This window comes from Bubalus bubalis, chromosome 15 (genome assembly GCF_019923935.1).
Source record: "Bubalus bubalis isolate 160015118507 breed Murrah chromosome 15, NDDB_SH_1, whole genome shotgun sequence".
NCBI lineage: Eukaryota > Metazoa > Chordata > Mammalia > Artiodactyla > Bovidae > Bubalus > Bubalus bubalis.
In genome coordinates, this window is record NC_059171.1 from 1,054,824 (window position 1) to 1,080,754 (window position 25,931).

A 25,931-nucleotide genomic window follows, 5' to 3' on the forward strand; every position below is an offset into this window, starting at 1 on the left:
TGCGCTCACTGGGCTGGTGGAGAGGCCGCGTGACACGCTGTGTGCAGGCGTGCTGCCTTACTGTCGAGAATAACTGTACAGTTCAGAGGCAGCCAGTATAAAACACAGGACTGTATCAGGTAACACGTAGCAGCAAAGGAATACAATGTTTTCAAGTATTTCTTTTGATTTTCTACTTTGTTTTGGTTCTTTTTAAATATTTGGCTTACTTCTAGATTTGTTTTTTCAAAAATCCATTCATCAGATTCCTTCCAGTAGCTTTAATTTCTGTTTTTTGTTTCTTTGTTTTTTGAGGTTTAGACTTAACCTCAAAATAAAATAAGAGATCAATTTTTTTTTTTAAATAATGTGACTATAATTATATATAAAACTTCTTGACTACAACTAATGCAGCCCGTAACACAACTACTTTATTTTCTTGACTGCTTGTTCCATGTAACATGTCATATTATATTTTTGCATACATCTCTCAAACATCCCAGTCTTTTCTATGGAAAACATTACCTGAGGCAGTACCAAGCTGATGCGCTCTAATTTACCTGTTATTTCCCTGTGGGCAGCCATTTGTTTCAGGCTTTAATTTTATGCAAGTGATTGATTCTCTCTGAGTGTCTTCATACAGAAGTTTCTGTTTCTTTTTTTGTCAAATTATGCTTAGGATAAATCCCTTAAAATATATTTTTGGTAAAAAGATGAATTTTAGCTTTATTGTAAGGTGCTTGTCTTTAGAAGATTTTCGTGCTCTTGGTGTTGTTGCCATAATGCTTTTTGAAGAGATTATACCTAGTTCATGTCATCAACATTTTTAAGTTTTCAGAAATAAAGCTTTGGTGTAACTTGCTTGTAGTTGTGAAATACAGTAAGTAATAAAGCCAGTCTTGGTGAGCCCGCCACCAACCGTTAACCTGTGTGGCGTTCTCCATTCTGTGACCGTTCTCTCTGTGCTTCTCTCCTGATTCTGTTCACCTTCTTTGCATTGCGAGTAAGTAAATGGTGTCTCAGCTGTTTTTCCTTCAACATTCTGTTGCTTTTCTGTACAGTGTACCACACAGATATATGATCTGTATGTTTACTTTGCCTAGTTTTTGGATTATGTGAAAACTGTGTGATACTCAATATGACTTAGCTTTTTTTCACTCTACGTTATGCTGCTGAAACTCACCCATATTGATACATAAAGATGTAATTAATCAATATTTATCATCATGCTCTGTCCTTCATATACTGTTTTATTGTCATTGTGATAACTTAAAGGATACTTAACTATAATTACCATTTTAAATGATTATTAATTATTATCATTATAATTCAAGTTTATGATATATTTCTTTAATTATAAATGTGACTGTTTTTCTTTTTTTGGTACTATTCCTGTTTTTTTAAACTGGAAAATCCTATTTATACTTCATGCTGGATGTGGTTATCTTTTATGATCTTTGTGTTTGAATGGCTTTTTTTAAAACGTGTTATACTTGTGCAGCTCTCCCTTACCCACCTTGGTATGCGTTTTGTTTGTTTTTTTGTTTAGTTTTGTCTGTAAGACCTTTTTTACTATCTAGTAAAATCTGGGATGAACTAGCAGAATTTGAGAATTGGCATCAAAAAGAATATGAACCTAATTATATTTGAAAACAGAAAGGTCATGAATTCTTTGGCTTTCATAATCATAAGCAGTCTTAACAATTATTTTTCTATTCTGTCCATTTTATGGATAAGTAAATTTAACCAGAGATATATTAAATAATTTGCCCTCAATGACATACCCAAGTAATAGCCAGCTCAGTGCTAGATCCCAATCCTAGACTTCTCCGTGTGACAAATGAAAAGGAGACACAAACAGAGAACTGTCTTCCCTGGACTGTTTATCTGATTTCTGGATGATTGGACATTAGAACCTGGGTCTCCCGGTATGACAGCGCTCTTCATGTTTTACCATTGTAACATTTCATGTTCCAAATATCTGTATAATCCCTAAATTATTTTGGTCTGTCAGTTAAATATTATAATGGAATTTGTTAATAAATTTTGGGGAGAACAGACATGCTTAACTGTATGCAAAGTTCCACATAAATAATAAAAACCGTGACATGACATGGTTCTGCTCCAGAATATAGACTCCAGTTTATATGTTCAGCAGTTCATTCAGGTGAACTGTCTTTCTTGAACGTTTATTTTTCTCAAACTTAAGTATATTAGAACCATGACAAAGGATTAAATCAAATGGGATTTTCAGTAGTTTTAAAAAATAATATCCTTTTTATTATTAGAGTTTTACTGTTGAACTGATAACTGGTTTTAAGGTAGCCTGTTTTCTTCTTTTTGGAAGTAAAGAAATAAATCCCCGGTTTTCCTCTTTTTGCATCTTAGGGCTCTCCAAATATCGGCCAGCTAACGCGCGATGTGCTCTGCTGCCCCAGCACTCAGCAGGCTGTGACGGTGCGCCCACCACGAAGCCCCAGTGGGGCACGGAGCTCCCACGGAAGGCGGCAGGTACGTGCTGTTACTGCCGTCGGTGCTTTGCTCAAGAACGAATCTATACACTCCATCAAGTTTCTCCCATCAGTGTAAAGAATACATCAAGAACTATAGACCTGAGGACTTGCTTTTCATTACTATATTATCTAACAGACCTCCTTTTTCAAACACAAGCTGCATGTATATTTTTTTGAATTATTGTTGATTCAGTGTTGTGTTAGCTTCAGAGACGTACACCACAGTGATTCTGTTAAGCGTGTATACGTTCTTTTTCAGATTATACGGGTTATTACAAAGATTATACGGTTATTACAAAGTGCTGAGTGTTGGTCACTGTGCTGCACATACAGCAGGTCCTTGCTGCTTATCTGTCTTCTGCATCATAGTGTCTCTGTGCATCCCACGCTCTAGTCTGTGCCTTACCCCATTTCCCCTGTGGTAACCACAAATTTGTTTTCTATGTCTATGGGTCTGTTTCTGTTCTGTAAATAAGTTCATTGGTATATATATATATATATATAGCATATATAAATAATATCATATATTTGTCTTTCTCTGGCCTTCTTTACTCAGTGTGATAACCTCTGGGGCCATCCGTGTTGCTGCAGATGGCATTATTTTGTTCTTTTTTATCGCTGAGTAATAGTCCAAGGTAGTCCACATCTTTATCCATTCATTTGTCCCTGGATATTTAGGTTGCTTCCGTGTCTTGGCCGTTGTAAATAGTGTTGCTAGTAAACACTAGAGTGTATGTATCTTTTGGAATTATGCTTTTCTCCAGATATATGCCCAGGAGTGGGATTGCTGCTGAATCATATGATAACTCTGTGTTTAGTTTTCTAAGGAACCTCCATACTGTTCTCCATAGTAGTTGTACTAATTTATAGTCTCATCAGTACTGTGAGAGGGTTCTTTTTTCTCCACACCCTCTCTAGCATTTAATGTATGTAGACTTTTGATGGAGAAGGCAGTGGCACCCCACTCCAGTACTCTTGCCTGGAAACTCCCATGGATGGAGGAGCCTGGTGGGCTGCAGTCCATGGGGTCGCTGAGGGTCAGACACGACTGAGCGACTTCACTTTCACTTTTCACCTTCATGCATTTGAGAAGGAAATGGCAACCCACTCCAGTGTTCTTGCCTGGAGAATCCCAGGGACGGGGGAGCCTGGTGGGCTGCCGTCTATGGGGTCGCACAGAGTCGGACACGACTGAAGCAACTTAGCAGCAGCAGCAGCAGACTTTTGATGATGGTTATTCCCACTGGACGGAGGAGCCTGTTAGGCTGCAATCCATGGGGTCGCTAAGAGTCGGACACGACTGAAGTGACTTAGCATAGCATGGCATTTCCACTGGTGGCTGAGACTGTAAAGCGTCTGCCTACAATGCAGAAGACCCGGGTTCAATCCCTGGGTCGGGAAGGTCCTCTGGAGAAGGAAATGGCAATCCACTCCAGTACTCTTGCCTGGAAAATCCCATGGATGGAGGAGCGTGGTAGGCTACAGTCCATGGGGTTGCAAAGAGTCAGACACGATTGAGCAACTTCACTTGATTCCGACTAGAGTGGGGTGATACCTCATTTTAGTTTTGATTTACATGTCTCTAATAATTAGTGATGTTGAGCATTTTTCATGTGCCTGTTGGCCATCTGTGTGTCTTTTTTGCACAGGTGTCTCTTTAGATTTTTATGCCCAGTTTTTTAATTGAATTGTTTGTTTTTTTGACACTGATCTATGTGAGCTGTTTGTATATTTGGGAAATTAATCCCTTATCACATAGTTTGCAAATGTTTTCTCCCATTTTGTAGGTTGTCTTTTCGTTTGCTGTGCAAAAGCTTTTACGGTCCATTTGTTTATTTTTGGTTTTATTTCCATTACTCTAGGATAGGATACAAAAAGATATTGCTGTGATTTATGTCATAGAGTGTTCTGTCTAGGATCATTCTATCATTTTCTTTGAGGAGTGTTATAGTATCTGGTCTTACATTTAGGTCCTTAATCCATTTTGAGTTTGCTGTTGTATTTGGTATTAGAGAATGGTTTAATTTCATTCTTTTATACGGAGCCCAGTTTTCTCAGCACCACTTACTAAAAAGACTATCTTTTCTGCATTGTATATTCTGGCCTCGTTTGTAACGGGTTAATCGACTATAGGCGCAAGCGTTTATCTCTGGACGTGTGTCCTGCTCCAGTGGTTTGTATTTCTGTCGTGTGCCAGCACCACACTGTTTCGCTTACTGTGGCTTTGGAGCAGTCTTTGGAGCACAGTCTTTGGAGCATAGTCTTTGGAGCATAGTCTGAAGTCACAGAGCCTGATTTCTTCAGCTTCACATTTCTTCCTTAAAATTGCTTTGACTTAAAGACTTTTAAATGACACTTTTTGCTATTTCAAAAATAATATGCTCCTATTATATAAAACTTTGAAATCATAGAAAAGAGGGTTAAAAATTGTCCCCTATTATGCCATTTCAGCACAGTTCAGTTCAGTCACTCAGTTGTGTCCAGCTCCTTGCAACCCCATGGACTGCAGCACGCCAGGCCTCCCTGTCCACCACCAACTCCCAAGAGTCCACCCAAATTCATGTCCATCGAATCAGTGATGCCATCCAACCATCTCATCCTCTGTCATCCCCTTCTCCTCCCGCCTTCAATCTTTCCCAGCATCAGGGTCCTTTCAAATGAGTCAGCTTTTCGCATCAGGTGGCCAAAGTATTGGACTTTCAGCTTCAACATCAGTTCTTCCAAAGAACACCCAGGGCTGATCTCCTTTAGGATGGACTGGTTGGATCGCCTTGCAGTCCAAGGGACTCTCAAGAGTCTTCTCCAACACCACAGTTCAAAAGCATCAATTCTTCTGTGCTCAGCTTTCTTCACAGTCCAACTCTCACATCCATACATGACCACTGGAAAAACCACAGCCTTGACTAGACGGACCTTTGTTCGCAAAATAATGTCTCTGCTTTTTAATATGCTGTCAAGGTTGGTCAAGGCTTCCCTGGTGGCTCAGAGGTTAAAGCATCTGCCTGCAATGCGGGAGACCTGGGTTCAATTCCTGGGTTGGGAAGACCCCTGGAGAAAGAAATGGCAACCCACTCCAGTATTCTTGCCTGGAGAATCCCATGGACGGAGGAGGCTGGTGGGCTATAGTCCATGGGATCGCAAAGAGTCTGACAGGACTGAGTGACTTCACTCACTCACTAGGTTGGTCATAACTTTCCTTCCAAGGAGTAAGCGTCTTTTAATTTCATGGCTGCAGTCACCATCTGCAGTGATTTTGGAGCCCCCAAAAATAAAGTCTGACACTGTTTCCACTGTTTTCCCATCTATTTGCCATGAAGTGATGGGACCGGATGCCATGATCTTAGTTTTCTGAATGTTGAGCTTTAAGCCAGCTTTTTCACTGTCCTCTCACTTTCATCAAGAGGCTCTTTATTTCTTCTTCGCTTTTTGCCATAAGGGTGGTGTCATCTGCATATCTGAGGTTATTGATATTTCTCCCGGCAATCTTGCTTCCAGCTTGTGCTTCATCCAGCCCAGCATTTCTCATGATGTGCTCTGCATAGAAGTTAAATAAGCAGTGACAATATACAGCCTTGATGTCCTCCTTTTCTTATTTGGAACCAGTCTGTTGTTCCATGTCCAGTTCTAACTGTTGCTTCCTGACCTGCATACAGATTCTCAAGAGGCAGGTCAGGTGGTCTGGTAGTCCCATCTGTTTCAGAATTTTCCACAGTTGTGATCCACACAGTCAAAGGTTTGGCATAGTCAATAAAGCAGAAATAGATGTTTTTCTGGAACGCTCTTGCCTTTTCAGTGATCCATAGGGTGTTGGCAATTTAATCTCTGCCTTTTCTAAATCCAGCTTGAACATCTGGAAGCTCACAGTTCACGTACTGTTGAAGCCTGGCTTGGAGAATTTTGAGCATTATTTTACTAGCATGAGATGAGTGCAATTGTGTGGTAGTTTGAGCATTCTTTGGCATTGCCTTTCTTTGGGATTGGAATGAAAACTGACCTTTTCTAGTCCTCGGGCCCTGCTGAGTGTTCCAAATTTGCTGGTATATTGAGTGCAGCACTTTCATAGCAGCATCTTTCAGGATTTGAAATAGCTCAACTGGAATTCCATCACCTCCACTAGCTTTGTTCCTAGTGATGCTTTCTAAGGCCCACTTGACTTCACATTCCAGGATGTCTGGCTCTAGGTGAGTGATCACACCATCGTGATTATCTGGGTCGTGAAGATCTTTTTTGTACAGTTCTTCTGTGTATTCTTGCCACCTCTTCTTAATATCTTCTGCTTCTGTTAGGTCCATACCATTTCTGTCCTTTATTGAGCCCATCCTTGCATGAAATGTTCCCTTGGTATCTCTGATTTTCTTGAAGAGATCTCTAGTCTTTCCCAGTCTATTGTTTTCCTCTATTTTTTTGCATAATCTCTGAGGAAGGCTTTCTTATCTCTCCTTGCTATTCTTTGGAACTCTGCATTCAGATGCTTATATCTTTACTTTTTTCCTTTGCTTTTCACTTCTGTTCTTTTCACAGCTATTTGTAATTCCTCCTCAGACAGGCATTTTGCCTTTTTGCATTTCTTTTTCTTGGGGATGGTCTTGATCCCTGTCTCCTGTATAATATCACAAACCTCCGTCCATAGTTCATCAGGCACTCTGTCTATATCAGATCTATTTCCTTAAATCTATTTCTCACTTCCACTGTATAATCGTTAGGGATTTGATTTAGGTCATACCTGAATGGTCTAGTGGTTTTCCCTACTTTCTTCAATTTAAGTCTGAATTTGACAATAAGGAGTTCATGATCTGAGCCACAGTCAGCTCCTAGTCTTGTTTTTGCTGACTGTATACAGCTTTTCCATCTTTGGCTGCAAGGAATATAATCAATCTGATTTCTCTGTTGACCATCTGGTGATGCCCATGTATAGAGTCTTCTCTTGAGTTGTTGGAACAGGGTGTTTGCTATGACCATTGTGTTCTCTTGGCAAAACTCTGTGAGCCTTTGCCCTGCTTCATTCTGTACTCCAAGGCCAAATTTGCCTGTTACTCCACGTGTTTCTTGACTTCCTACTTTTGCATTCCAGTCCCCTATAATGAGAAGGACATCTTTTTTGGGTGTTCTAAAAGGACTTGTAGGTCTTCATAGAACCATCCAACTTCAGCTTCTTCAGCATTACTGGTTGGGGCATAGGCTTGGATTACTGTGATATTGAATGGTTTGCCTTGGAAACGAACAGAGATCATTCTGTCATTTTTCAGATTGCATCCAAGTACTGCATTTCGGACTCTTTTATTGACGATGATGGTTACTCCATTTCTTCTAAGGGATTCCTGCCCACAGTAGTAGATATAATGGTCACCTGAGTTAAATTCACCCATTCCAGTCCATCTTAGTTCACTGATTCCTAGAATGTCGACATTCACTCTTGCCATCTCCTGTTTGACCACTTCCAATTTGCCTTGATTCATGGACCTGACATTCCAGGTTCCTATGCAATATTGCTCTTTACAGCATCGGACCTTGCTTCTATCACCAGTCACATCCACAACTGGGTATTGTTTTGCTTTGACTCCATCCCTTCATTCTTTCTGGGGTTATTTTTCCACTGATCTCCAGTAGCATATTGGGCACCTCCCGACCTGAGGAGTTCATCTTTCAGGGTCCTATCTTTTTGCCTTTTCATACTGTTCATGGGGTTCTCAAGGCAGGAATACTGAAGTGGTTTGCCATTCTCTTCTCCATAGACCACATTCTGTCAGAACTCTCCACCATGACCCGTCCGTCTTGGGTGGCCCTACAGGGCATGGCTCATAGTTTCATTGAGTTAGACAAGCTGTGGTCCGTGTGATCAGATTGGCTAGTTGTCTGTGACTGTGGTTTCTGTCTGTCTGCCCTCTAATGCCCTCTGTCAGCGTCTGCCGTCTTACTGGGGTGTCTCTGACCTTGGATGTGGGGTATTTCCTCTCGGCTGCTTGCCGCTCCAGCTCTGCGTTATGCCGTTTAAAGATACCTGTGATGTTACATTTTACTCCTTCCTTGCAGTGCTTTCTCTAAGAATATTCTAGTTTGAAAAATGTCAGCTTCCCTAGAAACTATCAGATCTATACCTTTATAATTTTATAAAATAGTCAACTTACCTCTCCTCTCACCCTCCCCATGACGGTTTTTACAGTTCATCATTCACGATCAGTCATGGAGACTGGATGCTGTATATACCTAGAAGAGTAACGTATTTTGTCTTTTAAATTATTTCATACTTACTGGACTTAGGTTTACGAAAGAATTGCGTTCAGATGTGATTGTTACCTAATTTGACTGTTTTACATTGTCTTCTGTTTACTCTGTTATTATTCTTACAAAATGAAGATTGTCGTCCAAATAGAGTAAACAAGTGATGTTGATGAAGAGAGACTCAGCCTTCAGATTTTGGAGGGACAGGGAGTAAAACCAAGATACATAAGCAAAATCATTTTTAAAGAATACTTTTTCCAAAAGTCATTAGTCAGGCTTCCCAATGCCAACTGATGGATTTTGCTTACATAAACCATGTTTTTAGCATATAAACAGAAGAGTAACTGTTTATTGCCTTGAGGAGATTAGGGGCCAGCTGTGATGAGTAGGAGACTTTAACAGAAGCTGCACCTCAAAGTACTTTGGCGTCTGAGGCCTGGACTGCGGGTTGCCGTGTCTCTGTGTGTGCGTCTGAGGCCTGGACTGCGGGTCGCCGTGTCTGTGTGTGTGCGTCTGAGGCCTGGACTGCGGGTTTGTGTGTGTGCGTCTGAGGCCTGGGCTGCGGGGGCCGTGTCTGTGTGTGTGCGTCTGAGGCCTGGACTGCGGGTCGCCGTGTCTGTGTGTGTGCGTCTGAGGCCTGGACTGCGGGTCTGTGTGTGTGCGTCTGAGGCCTGGGCTGCGGGGGCCGTGTCTGTGTGCGCTGGGGTCATGTATTGTAGCAGTTGCTCACAGAGCGTGTTTCGGAAGGAGTCAGCACAGCTTTCATACATGAATCTTGACATTGCTCGGCCCTCCCTTGCCAATTTTGTATTCTCTGGTGTTGTGTGGGGGTTTGGAATAATTCTGCTTTGTTATCCTTACACTTACTAAGATTTTATCAGACATGAAAAATTTTCTACATCTTTTAAAATGACAACGCTTCGGGCATTTCACGCCTCAGTCTGATGTGGTTGGAGAGTGACGCTCCCACCGGCCTTCCATGCCTTAAAAAATAAATCCCGTCTAATCAATTCTTATTCTAGTGAGAAGTCTGAGTAAGTTTGTTTGGTTTTTCCTAGTGATATGGCATACTAGCCTATGTATAGAAGCAAATCTTAACACCGTTTTGTGTCCACCAGTGTACCTTTGTATCATTGTTTTATATTGCTTTAAAAAATACATTTTTACCTATGTTGGAATCTCTTTACATTTTCAGTTCTCGTAGCATCATATGGGACGACTGGAGAGGAGATGAGAGCACGGTGGTGAGGAACACAAAAGCGCTAACACTTTGGCCTTGGTTGCTTCAGTGTAGGGTCCTCTTATGTCACCAGTGTGGTATATGGACTGACCTGTAAAATTTTAGTTTTGAATATATTCTTTAATTTGCCTTTGTAATTTCCCTTAAATATATTTATGCTGTACCCTGTGACCACTGAAGTGGTTCGTCGTTCAGTCATGATTCATTCTTTGCGACCCCATGGGCTGTAGCTTGCCAGGCTCCTCTGTCCATGGAATTCTTAAGGCAAGAATAATGGAGTCGGTAGCCGTTCCCTCCTTTAGGGATTCTTCCTGACCCAGGGATCAAACCAGGGTCTCCTGCAATGCAAGCATATTCTTTACCATCTGAGCCACCAGGGAAGCACCAGTGACCACTGAGCAAGTCTTAAAATTCATCAGTGACGTTATAAGAATTTAGAAAACATTCATATTACAAATGATACTGTTCCAGAAGTTTAACTCATACTTGTATTTTACTTTGGAATTCTAAAAACAGGTTACCGGTAGACATGTTCTTGTATTTGATAGGTAACTTTCCCAAACTAGCCAACAAAAACCCTTTTTACCTTATACTATACAGAAGAATAGAAGTATCAAACCCAGCCACTGTGTGTAGCAGTGTTTCTAAGAGAAAGGGCACTCAGTTCAGTTCAGTCACTCAGTCGTGTCCAACTCTTTGCAGCCCCGTGAATCACAGCACGCCAGGCCTCCCTGTCCATCACCAACTCCTGGAGTTCACTCAGACTCAAGTCCATTGAGTCAGTGATACCATCCAGCCATCTCATCCTCTGTCGTCCCCTTCTCCTCCTGCTCCCAATCCCTCCCAGCAAGAGTCTTTTCCAGTGACTCAACTCTTCTCATGAGGTGGCCAAAGTACTGGAGTTTCAGCTTTAGCATCATTCCTTCCAAAGAACACCCAGGGCTGATCTCCTTTAGAATGGACTGGTTGGATCTCCTTGCAGTCCAAGGGACTCTCAAGAGTCTTCTCCAACACCACAGTTCAAAAGCATCAATTCTTCGGCACTCAGCTTTCTTCACAGTCCAACTCTCACATCCATACGTGACCACTGGAAAAACCATAGCCTTGACTAGACAGACCTTTGTTGGCAAAGTAATGTCTCTGCTTTTGAATATGCTGTCTAGGTTGGTCATAATTTTCCTTCCAAGGAGTAAGCTTGGAAGTAAGTAAGTTATTTCATGGTTGCAGTCAACATCTGCAGTGATTTTGGAGCCTCAAAAAATAAAGTCTGCCACTGTTTCCCCATCTATTTCCCATGAAGTGATAGGACCAGATGCCATGATCTTACTTTTCTGAATGTTGAGTTTTAAGCCAACTTTTACACTCTCACTTTCATCAAGAGGCTTTTTAGTTCCTCTTCACTTTCTGCCATAAGGGTGGTGTCATCTGCATATCTGAGGTTATTGATATTTCTCCCAGCAATCTTGATTCCAGCTTGTGCTCCTTCAGCCCAGCGTTTCTCATGATGTACTCTGCATAGAAGTTAAATAAGCAGGGTGACAATATACAGCCTTGACGTACTCCGTTTCCTATTTGGAACCAGTCTGTTGTTCCATGTCCAGTTCTAACTGTTGCCTCCTGACCTGCATATAGGTTTCTCAAGAGGCAGGTCAGGTGGTCTGGTATTCCCATCTCTTGAAGAATTTTCCACAGTTTATTGTGATACCCACAGTCAAAGGCTTTGGCATAGTCAATCAAGCAGAAACAGATGTTTTTCTGGAACTCTCTTGCTTTTTCCATGATCCAGCAGATGTTGGCACTTTGGTCTCTGGTTCCTTTGCGTTTTCTAAAACCAGCTTGAACATCAGGAAGTTCACAGTTCACATATTGCTGAAGCCTGGCTTGGAGAATTTGAGCATTACTTTACTAGCGTGTGAGATGAGTGCAATTGTGCGGTAGTTTGAGCATTCTTTGGCATTGCCCTTCTTTGGAATTGGAATGAAAACTGCCCTTTTCCAGTCCTGTGGCCACTGCTGAGTTTTCCAAATTTGCTGGCATATTGAGTGCAACACTTTCACAGCATCATCTTTCAGGGTTTGAAATAGCTCAACTGGAATTCCATCACCTCCACTAGCTTTGTTCGTAGTGATGCTTTCTAAGGCCCACTTGACTTCACATTCCAGGATGTCTGGCTCTAGGTGAGTGATCACACCACTGTGATTATCTTGGTTGTGAAGATCTTTTGTATTTTGGAATGTTATAAGCACAGCTTTAACCCAGCCCAGATGATGATGGCAGTAAAAGAGGAGCAGAAGCTGGGGTTCTCCTGCTGCGGTAGCGACCTTGGCCTGGGGTTCTGGCAGGGAGGCTCACAGTGTTGGTGAGGGGCACAGGGAGCTCTCTCAGATCTCTGGTGATTCTAGATGCAAGTTCACAAGTGGGTTTGCAGGGCCTTATTCAAGCTCATCCAACTAAAGCACCTTTTATTTGGCTATAGAATTCTTAAAAATTTTTTGAAGTAGTTGACTAAAAATGAAGAGATTACAGATAAAGATTTACATTTCCAGCTTCTCTTAGAAAAAGAGTTAACTGACGTGCTTTAGGCTGGGATGTGCTTTCCATTCCATTGGTCCCTTTTGTGTTCCACTGGGCAGTCTGCTTCCTCATTTATGCTGTCTCCTTGGGCTCCAGGCTTTGGCGCTTGCTGTTTCTGAGCTGGCTGCCCTAGGGCCGGCCCGCCGGATGTCCACTGAGAGCTGGGATGTGTGCAGACATCATCTGGGAGGGATGGACCCTGCCAAGGAGAGCAGAGGTCACGATGTGCTCTCCAACCCCTCCCCCTTGTACTCGCTGCTGCTGCTGCTGCTGCTGCTGCTGCTAAGTCGCTTCAATCGTGTCCGACTCTGTGCGACCCCATAGACGGCAGCCCACCAGGCTCCCCCGTCCCTGAAGGGGATTGTTTTAGGGCAGGGGTAGAGCATGTTTGGTGAGTTCAGCCACTTGGGGTAAGAACAGAGGAGCAGCAGGAGTGTTCATCGTTATTTTACTCGACCTTCTCCTGAGCTGGGGAGGGAATCAGAGGTGGGCTGCAGGGCTGGGTGCGCTGTGCACACCTCTCCTCCGCCCGGCACCCCCTCCCCCCACCTCCCCCGTGCCCCCTCCCCCGGCGCCCCCTTCCCTCCCCGGCACCCCCTCCCCTCCCCCCGCCATGCCCGCGCCTGGGGCTGCACTGGGAGCAAGGGAGGGGGGTGACAGGAGGGGCTGAGGGGAACCAACCCCTGGGGTTGGTTTGCCGGAAGGGAGGAGCAGAGCTCCTGCAGTGCTGAGAAGGGGTTGCTGGTTACCTAAGAGTCAGAAAGGCACTGTCCTGGTACAGAAATCCTATTTTTTTTGGGGGGTGGGGGGGAAGGCTAGAGTTCTTTCTTCTGAAACTAAAAAAAGACTTGGATTTTTTTCTTTAAATTATAATGGTACAATTCTACACTTTTTTAAATTTGAAGAGCCCATAAAACAGACTTCAGACTTTTCCTAACAGAAACTGCAGGTTTTGTGTTAAATATAAACATATGCCCAATGTGATGAACTTAATGGAATTAGCAGGTCACTCACTGTTATCAGCACTTTTATCAAATGGGCTGGAAAGCTTCTACATTAAGTTTGTCTTAAATACCTCTTCTGTTTGTTTTGCATTTGTTAAATTGACTGCAGCTAACCCTTTTCCACAGTGAACTCGCGAGGCCTCTAGGAAAGATTTTATGTTAGATGGAACAACAAAACTGAACATCTGTTGTGTCTTTCTCTGTAACTTGAAATGGGCAAATCACAGTGTTGTGAATTACTTCTATCTTCTCTCCTGAGGTCTCTTCCAGCCGCAATAGAGAGATGTTCTGAGTCACTAAAAGTGCTGTCATTAACTTTATTTTTTAAGTTTTGTTTTATATTGGAGTTTAGTCAGTTCACAGTGTTGTGTTAGTTTCAGGTGAATAGCACAGGGCTTTAGTTTAAAAGGGCTCTCGTTAGCTTTTAAGTGAGTATTGCCTAACCGTGAGTGGACAAGTGCTGAGGCATCTTGTAAACCCCTAAAATGATTGGTATGTGGAGTTGTGCATGTTGCTATTCGTATCACGGGGATGGTAAGAGATACATGTTTTCCAGTAGAGATTCTGTGGAATAACACATCATGATGCTACTATGACAGTGAGCTCACATCTGACTGTTACGCGGGTTCACGTGAGACAGAAGTTGTACTTGCTTACCATGTTGAATTAGACCTGGTAAAAATTACTCAGGAAAGAAATTAAACAAATAAAAAATGTATATTGTCTATATAAATGAAAACTTAAGAGGTGAAGGTTCGTATGATGATAGAGTAATACTAGGTTTTATCTGATCTAGTCTAATGAATATTTTTGTATATATTTCTTTGCACTTATGCATGAGCACATTTGTAGGATATGTTTCTAGGAATGAACTTTCTAAATTAAAAATATGAGCATTTAACATTTTACAGATAGTGCTAATTTGTCTTAACTTGTTCTTTTTAAAAAATGATTTTATTGGAACTGTAAAGTTGTCAGAGTAGTATAAAGAACCTCCTCTAACCTTTACTTAGCTACAGAAATGATCAGTCTTGTTTAATCTATAGCCACCGTTTCTACCCTTCTCAATAATTTTGAAACAAATCTCACATATTTTATGCATAAATAATTCTGTGTGTATCTGTAAAAGATAAGGACTTTAAAAACTGATAACCATGATAATATTCTTGTACTTTAAAATATAAAGGTTTTTTGTATCATTAAATATTCAGTCATTGTGTACATTTCAGTTGAGTCATAAATGCCATTATTTTTAATGCTTTATTTGTTTGAATCCTTGTCCACATAAGCAGTTGGTGGATACATCCTTTACATCTTTAAAATTAAACGTTTCCAGTCCATCTTTTTTTTCTTTTTCCCCCTTTACAATGTATTTGTTGTAAACACCAGGGTTTTGATCTGTAGTTTTCAAGTCTGTGTTTTGCTAATTGTATACCTGTGGTATAATTAAAATGTTAGAGTCCTCTGTCTTTCCTTTAAATTTGTAGTTGTATCTGGAAGCTTAATTGGATTCAGGTTTACGGATGGTGGTGTGTTCTTCCATCTGGAAGTGCACCGTGTCTAGTTGACTTTTTATATGAGATTAGCCACTAATACATTCAAAGCATCCGTCCATTAATTCAGTAAGGATTGCAAGATTGTGATATTCATCTTTCTGTTTTTATTTATAAGTTGATTATTTCTGTGAAGCTGGGTGATCTGTTGTTATCCATGGGGATAGCTCATATAGCCAAGGAAAGAAAAGACTTGATTCTCTTTGTGCATTTCAGTTCAGTTCAGTCGCTCAGTCATGTCCGACTCTTTGCAACCCCATGAATCTCAGCATGCCAGGCCTCCTTGTTTGTGTATTTAGTCAGTTTCAAAAGAGTAAATTGGCTAACATCCTCCAGTGGTGATCAGTCACTTCCAGTCATTAGAAGTTATTATCTTTATCAGTATTCAAATTTTTCCAACTTCGATTGGTGAGAACCCCTTAAGTAGACTCTTACGTTTTCGAGTAGACTTTTAACTTCCTTTCTACTATTACACCTGATGTATCAGGCTCATCTTGTAAATATTCTATCCAGACCTGCAAGCGGCCATTTGTCTTGGGAGCCCTAGTCCCTAACACCTTTATCCTTGGATCTAGCTAATCCATTGTCTTCTTAGTAGACTTTATGCTAATCAAGAGAAATGCAGGATTTATTTAATTTCTTTAACTTCTTATTTTATGTTAGAGGATAGTTGATTGACAGTGTTGTAATAGTTTCAGATGTCCAGCAGAGTGACTCACTTACACACACACACACACGTATCTATTCTTCTTCACTGCTTCTCCCATGCAGGTTGTCACACAGTGTTTGGCAGAGTTCCTGTGCTGCACAAGTAGACCCTTGTTAGCTGTCTGCTTCAAACACAGTAGGATCGACTTACCAATCCCAGAGTCCCCAGCTGTCCTCCCCACTCCCCACCTACCCCAGCAACCAGAAGCTTGTTCTCCAAGTCTCTCAGTCTATTTCTGCTTTGTAAATAAGTTCATTTTGTATCATCCCTTTTAGATTCTTCAAATAAGCTGTATCCTACAGTGCTTCTCTTTCTCTGACTTGCTTCGCTCAGTGTGGCAACCTCCAGGTCCATCCACGGTGCTGCAGATGGCACTACGACTTTCTTCTCAGTTCACTTCAGTTCAGTCGCTCAGTCGTGTCCAACTCTTTGCAATCCCATGAATCGCAGCACTCCAGGCCTCCCTGTCCATCACCAGCTCCCAGAGTTCACTCAGACTCACGTCCATCGAGTCAGTGATGCCATCCAGCCATCTCATCCTCTGTCGTGGTTGAGTAATATTCCATTGTATAGATGTACCACATCTTTATTTGTTCCTCTGTCAATAGGACATTTAGGTTGCTTCCCTTGTCTTGGCTGTTGCAAACATTGCTGCAGTCATCGTGGGGGTGCTCGTATCCTTTCAGACCATGTTTTCCTGTGGATGTGTGCCCAGGAGTGGGTGTGCTATATTTTTAGATTTTTAAAGAACATTCATACTGTTTTCCATAGTGACTGTACCAGTTTACGTTCCCATCAACAAGATAGGAGGGTTCACACTCTGTGCCCATCCTGTCTAGCGTTTATTGTTGGTACATGTTTTTATGATGGCCATTTTGACTGATATGAGATGATATCTGGTAGTTTTGATATGCAAGAAATGTAAGATTTATAGTTAGTATATCTTGAATGCGGGTTGTAAGACCTCCAAACAAGAGATTGACTTTACTTTTGAAGTGGTTAATAGTATCCCATGGAAAAGAAGACACTCAGTTGTGTGCTTGGCAGTTGCCTCTACTGGGAAGTGCAGTTTCCTGTATAATCATTGGCTTTTCTGCAATCCAAGTAGCTTGGCAGGTGTTAGGATTGGATGATAAAACGTCTCTCGGTGAAGAAAAGGACCTCAGACTCCAAGCAGTGCAGACTGCCAGTTGGGAAGCTTTGCAGTCTGTTGATGTAGCCTGACTAAATAATGGATAGGGCTTAAAGGAATCTGTGAGGCTTTATTACTTCCCTTGTCACTTGGCTGTGTGTATTCTGTTAGGTAGGGACTTGTATTCCCATATTTATAGAATTGAGAATATAGTTATGTAGTTCATTTGAAATGAAAATTAAAATTATATAGTAGCATATTTAACTGTAAATCAGATATCTCTCAAATTTTTTCTTTTTCTGGGCACCAATTATTGCAAAAGATGCCAGGTCCCCAAATTAGCTCCTGTGTATAATCTCTCTCTCCTTTTCTTGTGTTACTGTTAGTGTTAGCGTTCAAAAATCATGACTATAATACTGTAATTCTGTGGTAGTACGGTGTGGATAATGTCTGAGGACAGGAGTGTAAGCACGCGCACTTGTCCCAAAATGTTGGAGTAGAGCCTGGCACGAGGCACAGTCGCCAGTACCGGTTTAATGAACGGCCTGTAATAGTTTCTGTTTCTAAACTAATAGTTTCAGTTTATTCCTCTCCCTTCAAAATCAGTGGCCTTTAAATTGCATTTAGTTCAACTGAGTTCACCTAACATCCTGTTTAAAAAGAAATGCAACAGTTCCATGAATTTTTGACACTAAGTCCTTCGTTGAGCAAGTTGTGGAGAAGTGGAGGATGCTGGATACTGCGCGGTACCCTGGGAAGCAGAGGTGAGGCCCGGTCCTCCAGGAGCTGAGTCTCGTGAGAGGGGCCAGAGACAGGTGGGCGTGCGCACGCGGGCGGAGTGGTCCCCAGCACGGCTCTGCCGTCGGGCTGTTAGGTTTTGTGGCTCAGATTTCCCAGCACCACTTTGGGCGAGTTGCTTCCTTTCTCTGGGTCTTAATTTCCTCATCTGTATTATGTTGTAGAAGCTAATTCTTTTGGGGAAGTTTGGGGAAAACTTTCTTCCAAAATGACATTTGAGCTGTTTTAGATTATTGAAGAACCTAAATGTTTTTTTCCCTCTCCTTCCTCCTCCTTCAGATTACAGTTTAAATGTTACTTCCTTGCAGCGGTTCTCTCTGATTCACACTGGCTGCCCTAACTGCTAACTGAAGTCTCCAACTGTGCTCCCGTTTCACTCTGTGTTTTGTCTTTTTGCTCGTATTATTCGGGGATACTTGTTTCTCTTTGCTAGTCTGTAAACTCCAGGAGAGCTGAGATCGGTCCAGTTCACCACCATTTTCCCAGTTCCCATGTAGTTCCTGATACTTTTTAAATGAACATGCAGGTCAGGCCAGAAATAAGGGAAGGCCATTCCAAGCCTAGGAATAACATTTACAAATAAATACACAGAGTTGTGAAAGGGCTGTTCTAGAGCATGTAGAAAGGAATGGTGAAAGATAAGATAAATTCAAGATTCAGATTATAAGCTGTAAGTAAAATTAGTGCTAAAAGTTGATCTTTAGAAAAATTCTCAGCGATGCTTCTTTTGGTGAAAAAAAAAACAAAAAACCATGGCTTGGGGCTGGATTGGATCAAAATTAGCTCTGAGAATTTATGCTTTAAAAAAGAAAAGAAACTATTGCATTAGAGTCCATTTTAGTGAAACACCTGGTCTAGTTTGGGTAAATACATATATGTGTGTGTGTACATATGTATATGCATATTAAAGTAGATATATATACACATACACACAGAAATTGATGCACTGAAGTCTTAAGGATTTTCTTCCACCAGTAGAACTACCTGAGTCTTTAAACAAGTAATCATGGTCAGGGTTTTTAGGAACATAGCTGTGCAGCAGGGTCTCTGAACCCCAGCTCTATTGACGTTTTGGGCCCTGAGAATTATTTGCAGTTGGGGGCTGTCCCACTCTAATTCTGACAACCGTAGTGTCTCCAGATGTTGTCAGACAACCCCTGGGGAGAAAAGTTGCCCCTGGTTTAGCACCGCTGCTGTGCAGCTATGTAAGGTGTGGATTCAAGTGTAAGACACTTCAGGCGAAGAAACCAGTTAATAGGTTAGTACTCTGATCCAGGTGAGATGAGGTGGTCTAAATTAGTACAGACAGGATAGAGGGGCAGATTTAAGCGATTCTGGTAAGTAAGAATAAACGAGACTTGGTAACCAACTAGATCTACAAGGGAGAGGCTCTGAGATGATTCTTAGGCGTTTTTTTCCTGGTGGTGGTAGTTTAGTTGCTAAGTCCCATCTTATTCTTGTGACCCCACGGGCTGGAGCCTGCCAGGCTCCTCTGTCCCTGGAGTGGTTGCCATTTCCTCCTCCAAGGGATTTCCCAACCCAGGGATCAAACACGCATCTCCTGCATTGCGGGCAGATTCTTTACCACTGAGCTACCAGGAAGACCTTTTTCTTAGTTGGCTGCATGTAAAGTGATACCATTAATGAGGATAACACACAGAAAGAGGATTCTCTGGGTATGGCCCCAGGATTGTACGGTCTGAAGAAGCAAGAAATTCTGTACACTACTCGCTATTATAGATCCCCGGATTGATAGAACGTTGGAAATAGAAAGAGCCTTCAAAGACAGGTGCTCCATTTTTAGGTGAGATAAAATACATGCTTGAATGTTTTTCCATTTCATCTGAAAGTTATGTTTTTATTATACTGTTGTCTGTTACGTGTGTACTGGGGTTGTATCTTTCAAACTGTACATACCTCAGTCAAAAAATGCTAACCACCATCTGAGCCCTCAGCAAGTCAGTCTTTTCACTGATGGAAATATTTTGAAATATTGTAAAAATTACCAAAACGTGAGTCACACACAGTGAGCGAATGCTGGTGGGGACACAGCTGCACTGGCCTTGCTGAGGGCAGGGTTGCCTCGGCCTCGTTTGTGGTTCATCTGTAGCAGCTCCGGGTCTGGAGCGCAGGGAGACCAAGGATGCCTGTGGAGCCGCCCTCCCCGCCCGGCAGCCCAGCAGAGCTGCGGTTAAGGAGCCGTGTTTCCATAGACAGTGCTGGTCTTAATCTGTAACATACACGTCTAGTCACTGTGGTTTCATAGTACTTGCAACTATTAAATGTTAATTTTCAGAAGATGGTTTGATAGCACACTGGTCTATGTCATAATTTGTATAGACTGCAAGGAATTGAAATACTGACCTCTGGGTCACAGTGCTGAAAAGTTACCTTTGTGTAACTAATTGTATGTCTCAGTTGGATACTTGTCCCATTCCTAGTTTTTTCCGTGGACACGATGAACATTGAGGAGCCCGTCGTCTTTTCTGTCCTGCCGCCAGCTCCCTTTGAGTTCCCCTTCCTTGTTGCCAACAGGAATTCATTTGAGTGTTTCTCACCTTGAAGGTAAAGAGCAGCCCCCTCTGGAGATGAGTGTGCACGCGGCCGCGGCCGCCCCGCTGTCGGGGCTCGGCAAGGAGCCGGCGTCCTCCAAGCACAGCGAGCACCACCACCACCACCACCACGAGCACAAGAAGAAGAAGAAGAAGCACAAGCACAAGCACAAGCACAAGCACAAGCGGGACGGCCGGGAGCGCGGCCGGGGCCCGCTCGCCTTCCCCAGCCCCGCCGGCGGCAGGTCCGCGCGCTCCCCGTCCCTGTCAGACTGAGCCGGGCCGGGGACCGTGTGCCCTGCGTGCAGAACGGCATACAGAACCAGCACTTCGTCAGCTGGGAGGATGACAGAAAGAAAGAAAAAGTCACCAAGTTCTAAACATTTGATTTATATTATTTATACAATTGAAACCTAATTAGGAAAATGTGTTTTCTCGTCCTGAGTAAACCATCTCATCCGGTTTCTTCCTGGAAACACACACACACAGAGCAGACGCTTCATCAGGCCCTCATATGCACGGGCAGCCCCCATCACATCATGGTCTCCATGTGTACTGCCTAAGTCAATTATGTTTTAAAGCCTTTGATTGATACTAGGGTACAAAGTTATGTTTTAAACAGAAGCTACTGCCAAACCTGTGGTAAAACCACTATTTCCAGTGAAATATTGCGTAGCACCATTTGGAACTCCTGAAGGCTAGAGGCTTTTCTAGAGGGCTCTTCTATTGCATGTTTTTGTGTGTATCTGTTAACCGTAGAAACTAATGCTGAAGTTTTCAGAGGCAGCTTAAAAAAAAAAAAAAAAGGCTTTTTTGATAGCACATTTGGTCATTATGTTGTTGGAATTTAACAGAACTACCAAATCCACAGTTCTCAAATCAAGATGTTTAAATTATAACTTCCTTTTTGTCATTAAGTATAAGTGAATACATTCATATGTAGAACATGTTTACCAAATGTGCATAATTAATACACCCAATACATATTCTAAAATTATTTCTCTAAGGATGGTACCTTAAAAAGGTGTTTATATGCTGTTCATAAGCGTAAATGTAGACATTTTGACCCTCAGCGTGAGTATACCAGGAGTATTTAAAAACATACAAAACATTTTGGTTTGACACTTCAATAGTTTGTATATTTGTGTGTGTTTTTTTTATTTCTAAATTTACCATGTGCTTTTTATTGTTTGCCTAAAAATGTTACTGTTCTATTTTTATCATTTCCCTTATCATTTAGAAAGTTTGACAGAATACTTCTTCCCAGAATAGATGTTTCAAAGGGATTTGGTAATATTGGACTTTTAAATATACTTGTTTAATAAATAACTTTTTAAATTGATCATTTTGCCATTGTATTTTCTCATAGCTTTTGTTGCCTTTCTCTTTCTGTGTGTATATAATACACCTGTTTACAAGTTTGGGAGAGCTTTTGGATAGGTAGGATTTGAGATGGCCCTGTTAGGAAGAATGGTTTCAGTAGGCAGAGGGGACAGAGTCCTCTCAGCAGAAGAGACGTATTTTCAGATGATTGGAGGATACATTTCAAATAATTAGGTGAGGTATGAAGTCAGTGATGAGTGATAGCTACCTATGTGATTTAAGGGCCTCTCATACAGCAGGCGTGGTGCCAGGAGCTGTTTCTATGCATCTCTCTAAATTGGTTATCCACATTGGATGTTTCTCAGGAGGAACATTTCTTATGGTGAGCTTTCCATTCTTCAACCTGGTGGATAGATATAAACAATGAAAAAAATTCACTTTTGTAGTTAACTACACATAAATAATAAAACTTCTAGTGTAAGTTGCTTTAGTCTTTTCCCCCAGAGGCAGTTACTATGGCCAGCATTACGTGTATAGAGCTAGTTTATACAGGTATATAGCATATGTGTTTTTAAAATTATTGATACTTGCAGAAATTTTTATCTTTCTATAGTTTTTATGTAGGTTTTTGTTTTTTTTTTAATTTGTTTATTTGGCTACAGCAGTTCTTAGTTGCCACACGCAGGATCTTTGGTCTTTGATCTTGGTTGGGGCAAGTAGGACCTTGTTCCCTGGCCAGGGGCCGAACCCTGCGTCGGGACCCTGGGTCCAGCCCTGAGCCACCAGGGAAGTCCCTGTAGGTCTTCAACAGTCACTCATGACTGCTGCATTTTGTGTTGTACCAACAAAGGTCTTTCTTATTCCATGATTATAAAATAATTCTCCCAGTTTTTTCTGTTGGTTTTAAAGTCTTAAATTTCAGATTTCTATCCCTTATTTGAGTAGAGTCAATCTGGAATTTATTTTGACAGAAGGTAGGAGGTAAGGACCCACTTTTTATTTCCTTCCAATATGCTATACTCAATACCATGTGTTTAAAACTCCAGATTTACTCTCTAACTTGCAGGTGTTGTATATATTTGGGTTCACTTTTGGGCTTTGTAGCTGGTTTCATGGGTTTCTTCCCTTTCTGCCTGTACCACACTGTTCAGATTATTGTAACACTGTGATATGTTTTGATGTACTGTCTCCTCATTACTTTTCTCTTACAGAGTTTCTTGGCTGTTCTTATGGGTAATGCGTTTTTTTTCTGGTTGACTTATTTATATACAGTAGAACTCACTCCTTGTAGTGTACATTTCTATGGATTTTGACAAATGTTTGAAATTGTGTATCCAGCCACCATGGCCCATGACTCCAAACTCCTTCAGGTCGCTCTTTTGTAGTCAGCTCTCCCATCTCCCACCCCCTGGCTTCCACTAATTGATTTTCCATTCCTGTAATTTTGCCATTGTTGTGGATTTATGTTTCTGTGTTAATATTTGAATCTTCCTGGCCTTTCCCTGAAATTGCATTTGTAGGTTGATATTGGCTGTGTTTTAAATCAGGAGTTGACTTAGAATTGATATCTTAGGGTTGATTATTCTTACTAGGGATATCAGTGTAACTGTCTATTAATATTAATATACTATTTCTTTTTAGCTTTATTATAAAGTACTTTTTTTCATTTGGTATTCTGTAAGTGGTGTTTTTTTTTTTCATTATAAGGTTATCTAGTCTTTTATGCTCATTTTGTGCCTTGTTACTGTATTAATCAATTCCAGAGAAACAACATATATCTGTTTAAAAAGTATTTACTCAGATGATCATGGAGGCTAAGAAGTTGTGTAACCTGTTATCTTCTAGCCAGAGACCCAGGAAAGCTAGTGGTGTAGTTCAAAGACCGGAATGACAAAGGGTCCACAGTGTAGAGTGCAGTCCAGTGTGGAGGCCTGAGAACCAGGACTGCAGGGGGCAGACGGTCGTGCCAGACCTCATACACACGGGGGGCAGACGGTCGTGCCAGACCTCATACACACAGGGGGCAGACGGTCAGTGCCAGACCTCGTACACGCAGGGGGCAGCCAGACCTCGTACACGCAGGGGGCAGATGGTCGTGCCAGTCCTCATACATGCAGGGGGCAGACGGTCAGTGCCAGACCTCGTAACGCGGGGGGCAGACGGTCGTGCCAGACCTTGTACACGCAGGGGGCAGACGGTCAATGCCAGACCTCGTACACGCGGGGGGGGCAGACGGTCGTGCCAGACCTTGTACACGCAGGGGGCAGACGGTCAGTGCCAGACCTCGTACACGCAGGGGGCAGACGGTCGGGGCAGACGGTCGTGCCAGACCTCGTACACGCAGGGGGCAGATGGTCAGTGCCAGACCTCGTAACGCGGGGGGCAGACGGTCGTGCCAGACCTCGTACACGCAGGCGGAGCAGGCGTTTAACTTCCCTCCCCGTCGTGCTCTGCTCAGGCCTCACCGGCTTGGATGACGCCCACCGACACTGAAGGGCCTTCTGCTTCGCGGAGTCCAGCAATTCACATGCTGGTCTCTTCCTGAGCCCCGCCAGACACAGCCAGAAATAATGTCTAACCAGTTATTCATGCATCTCTTGGCATCTCTCATCAAGTTGACATGTAAAATTAACCATCACAGCCGCATTACTAAATACTCAGCATTTTTTTTCTTATTTCTTTTTATTTGAAGGATAATTAGAATATTGTTTTGGTTTGTGCCATACAGCAGTGGGTCATGTTTTAAATGCATTACATGGGTTCACTTGAAAATAATCCTATTTGTAAAGGATGGCTAATTGTATTACCTCTTTTCTAATGCCTGTGCACTAAATTTTCTGACGTCTCCTTTTGTCTGACTCTTTTTTCTTGCCAAGTTTGCCTGAGAGCTGCAGGGGAGGGCGTCTTTGTCAACATCTCTTGCCCCACGCTTCACTCTGCATTTGGTCATTCTTCATGTGTTGTGGATTTGTGTTCCTAATTTCTTCTAATTTCTTAGAAGTTGAAGTTTACAGTTCATTTCACATTCTCCTTACTGCTTTTGGATGATTCTTGAGAGAACAGAGAAGCTGTTTTACTACCCAAGTCTTGTAAACTCCCTAAAAAGACATTTTCATCAAAGTATCCTTCTTACAGTGAAATCCTTGTCTGGTAAATAGCGGAAAGTGACTTTGTTTTCCCATCCTCTTCTCCTGACTCTTCAGTTTCCACTTCACTGTAAACAAATGAAACTTTTCGTGTCAAATGTGCTCCAGTCCTAGCAGAAATGGCTTTCAAAGTTCTCGACCCTAGCACCTCTGCCCTTGAGTATAGACTGGTCTTACTGACTCATCTCTGAAGAACAGACTATGGAAACAGGACAGTGGTCGCTTTACAGCGAGGAAGGCCAACCAACACTGCCTTCACCAAGCGACCCTGGCAAACCCAGTGCTAAGGCACGCCCACATCATGTTCTGTGATGAGATACACTTCCTGTGATCTAAAGGCCACAGTCCCAGTCTACATATGAGGGAAAGAAAATAATCAGACAAACCCAAACTGAGGGACACAGTACTCCTCAAAATGATTAAATTTATGAAAAATAATTATGATAGACTGTCACGTCTGGATCATTGCTGGATCATCGAAAAAACGAGAGTTCCAGAAAAACATCTATTTCTGCTTTATTGACTATGCCAAAGCCTTTGACTGTGTGGATCACAACAAACTGTAGAAAATTCTGAAACAGATGGGAATACCAGACCACCTGACCTGCCTCTTGAGAAACCTATGTGCAAGTCAGGAAGCAACAGTTAGAACTGGACATGGAACAACAGACTGGTTCCAAATAGGAAAAGGAGTACATCAAGGCTGTATATTGTCACCCTGCTTATTTAACTTCATATGCATAGTATATCATGAGAAACACTGGGCTGGATGAAGCACAAGCTGGAATAAAGATTGCTGGGAGAAATATCAATAACCTCAGATACGCAGATGACACCACCCTTATGGCAAAAAGTGAAGAACTAAAGAGCCTCTTGATGAAAGTGAAAGAGGAGAGTGAAAAAATTGGCTTAAAGCTCAACATTCAGAAAACTAAGATCATGGCATCCAGTCCCATCACTTCATGGGAAATAGATGGAGAAACAGTGGCTAACTTTATTTTTCTGGGCTCCAAAATCACTGCAGATGGTGATTGCAGCCATGAAATTAAAAGACGCTTGCCCCTTAGAAGAAAAGTTATAAACAACCTAAACAGTATATTAGAAAGCAGAGATATTACTTTGCCAACAAAGGTCCGTCTAGTCAAGGCTATGGTTTTTCCAGTACTCATGTATGGATGTGAGAGTTGGA

At 42.0% G+C, this 25,931-nt stretch overlaps 1 protein-coding gene across 6 annotated transcripts in view; it reads left to right on the forward strand.

Annotated features, from left to right (window-relative positions):
• The window catches only part of TAF2 (TATA-box binding protein associated factor 2), an 89,205-nt gene extending 67,590 nt beyond the window's left edge, over positions 1-21,615 (forward strand). For 4 of the 6 annotated variants that reach the window (XM_025264951.3, XM_025264952.3, XM_025264955.3 and 1 more), the window contains 2 exons: positions 2,368-2,490; positions 20,257-21,615. In XM_025264951.3, coding sequence (XP_025120736.2) covers positions 2,368-2,490; positions 20,257-20,549 — 416 coding nt within the window. In that variant the 3' untranslated portion in view covers positions 20,550-21,615. The remainder of the gene's footprint in view (positions 1-2,367; positions 2,491-20,256) is intronic. The other 2 variants (XM_006074700.4, XM_025264953.3) reach the window with 1 other exon arrangement.
• Positions 21,616-25,931: the final 4,316 nt, after the last annotated feature.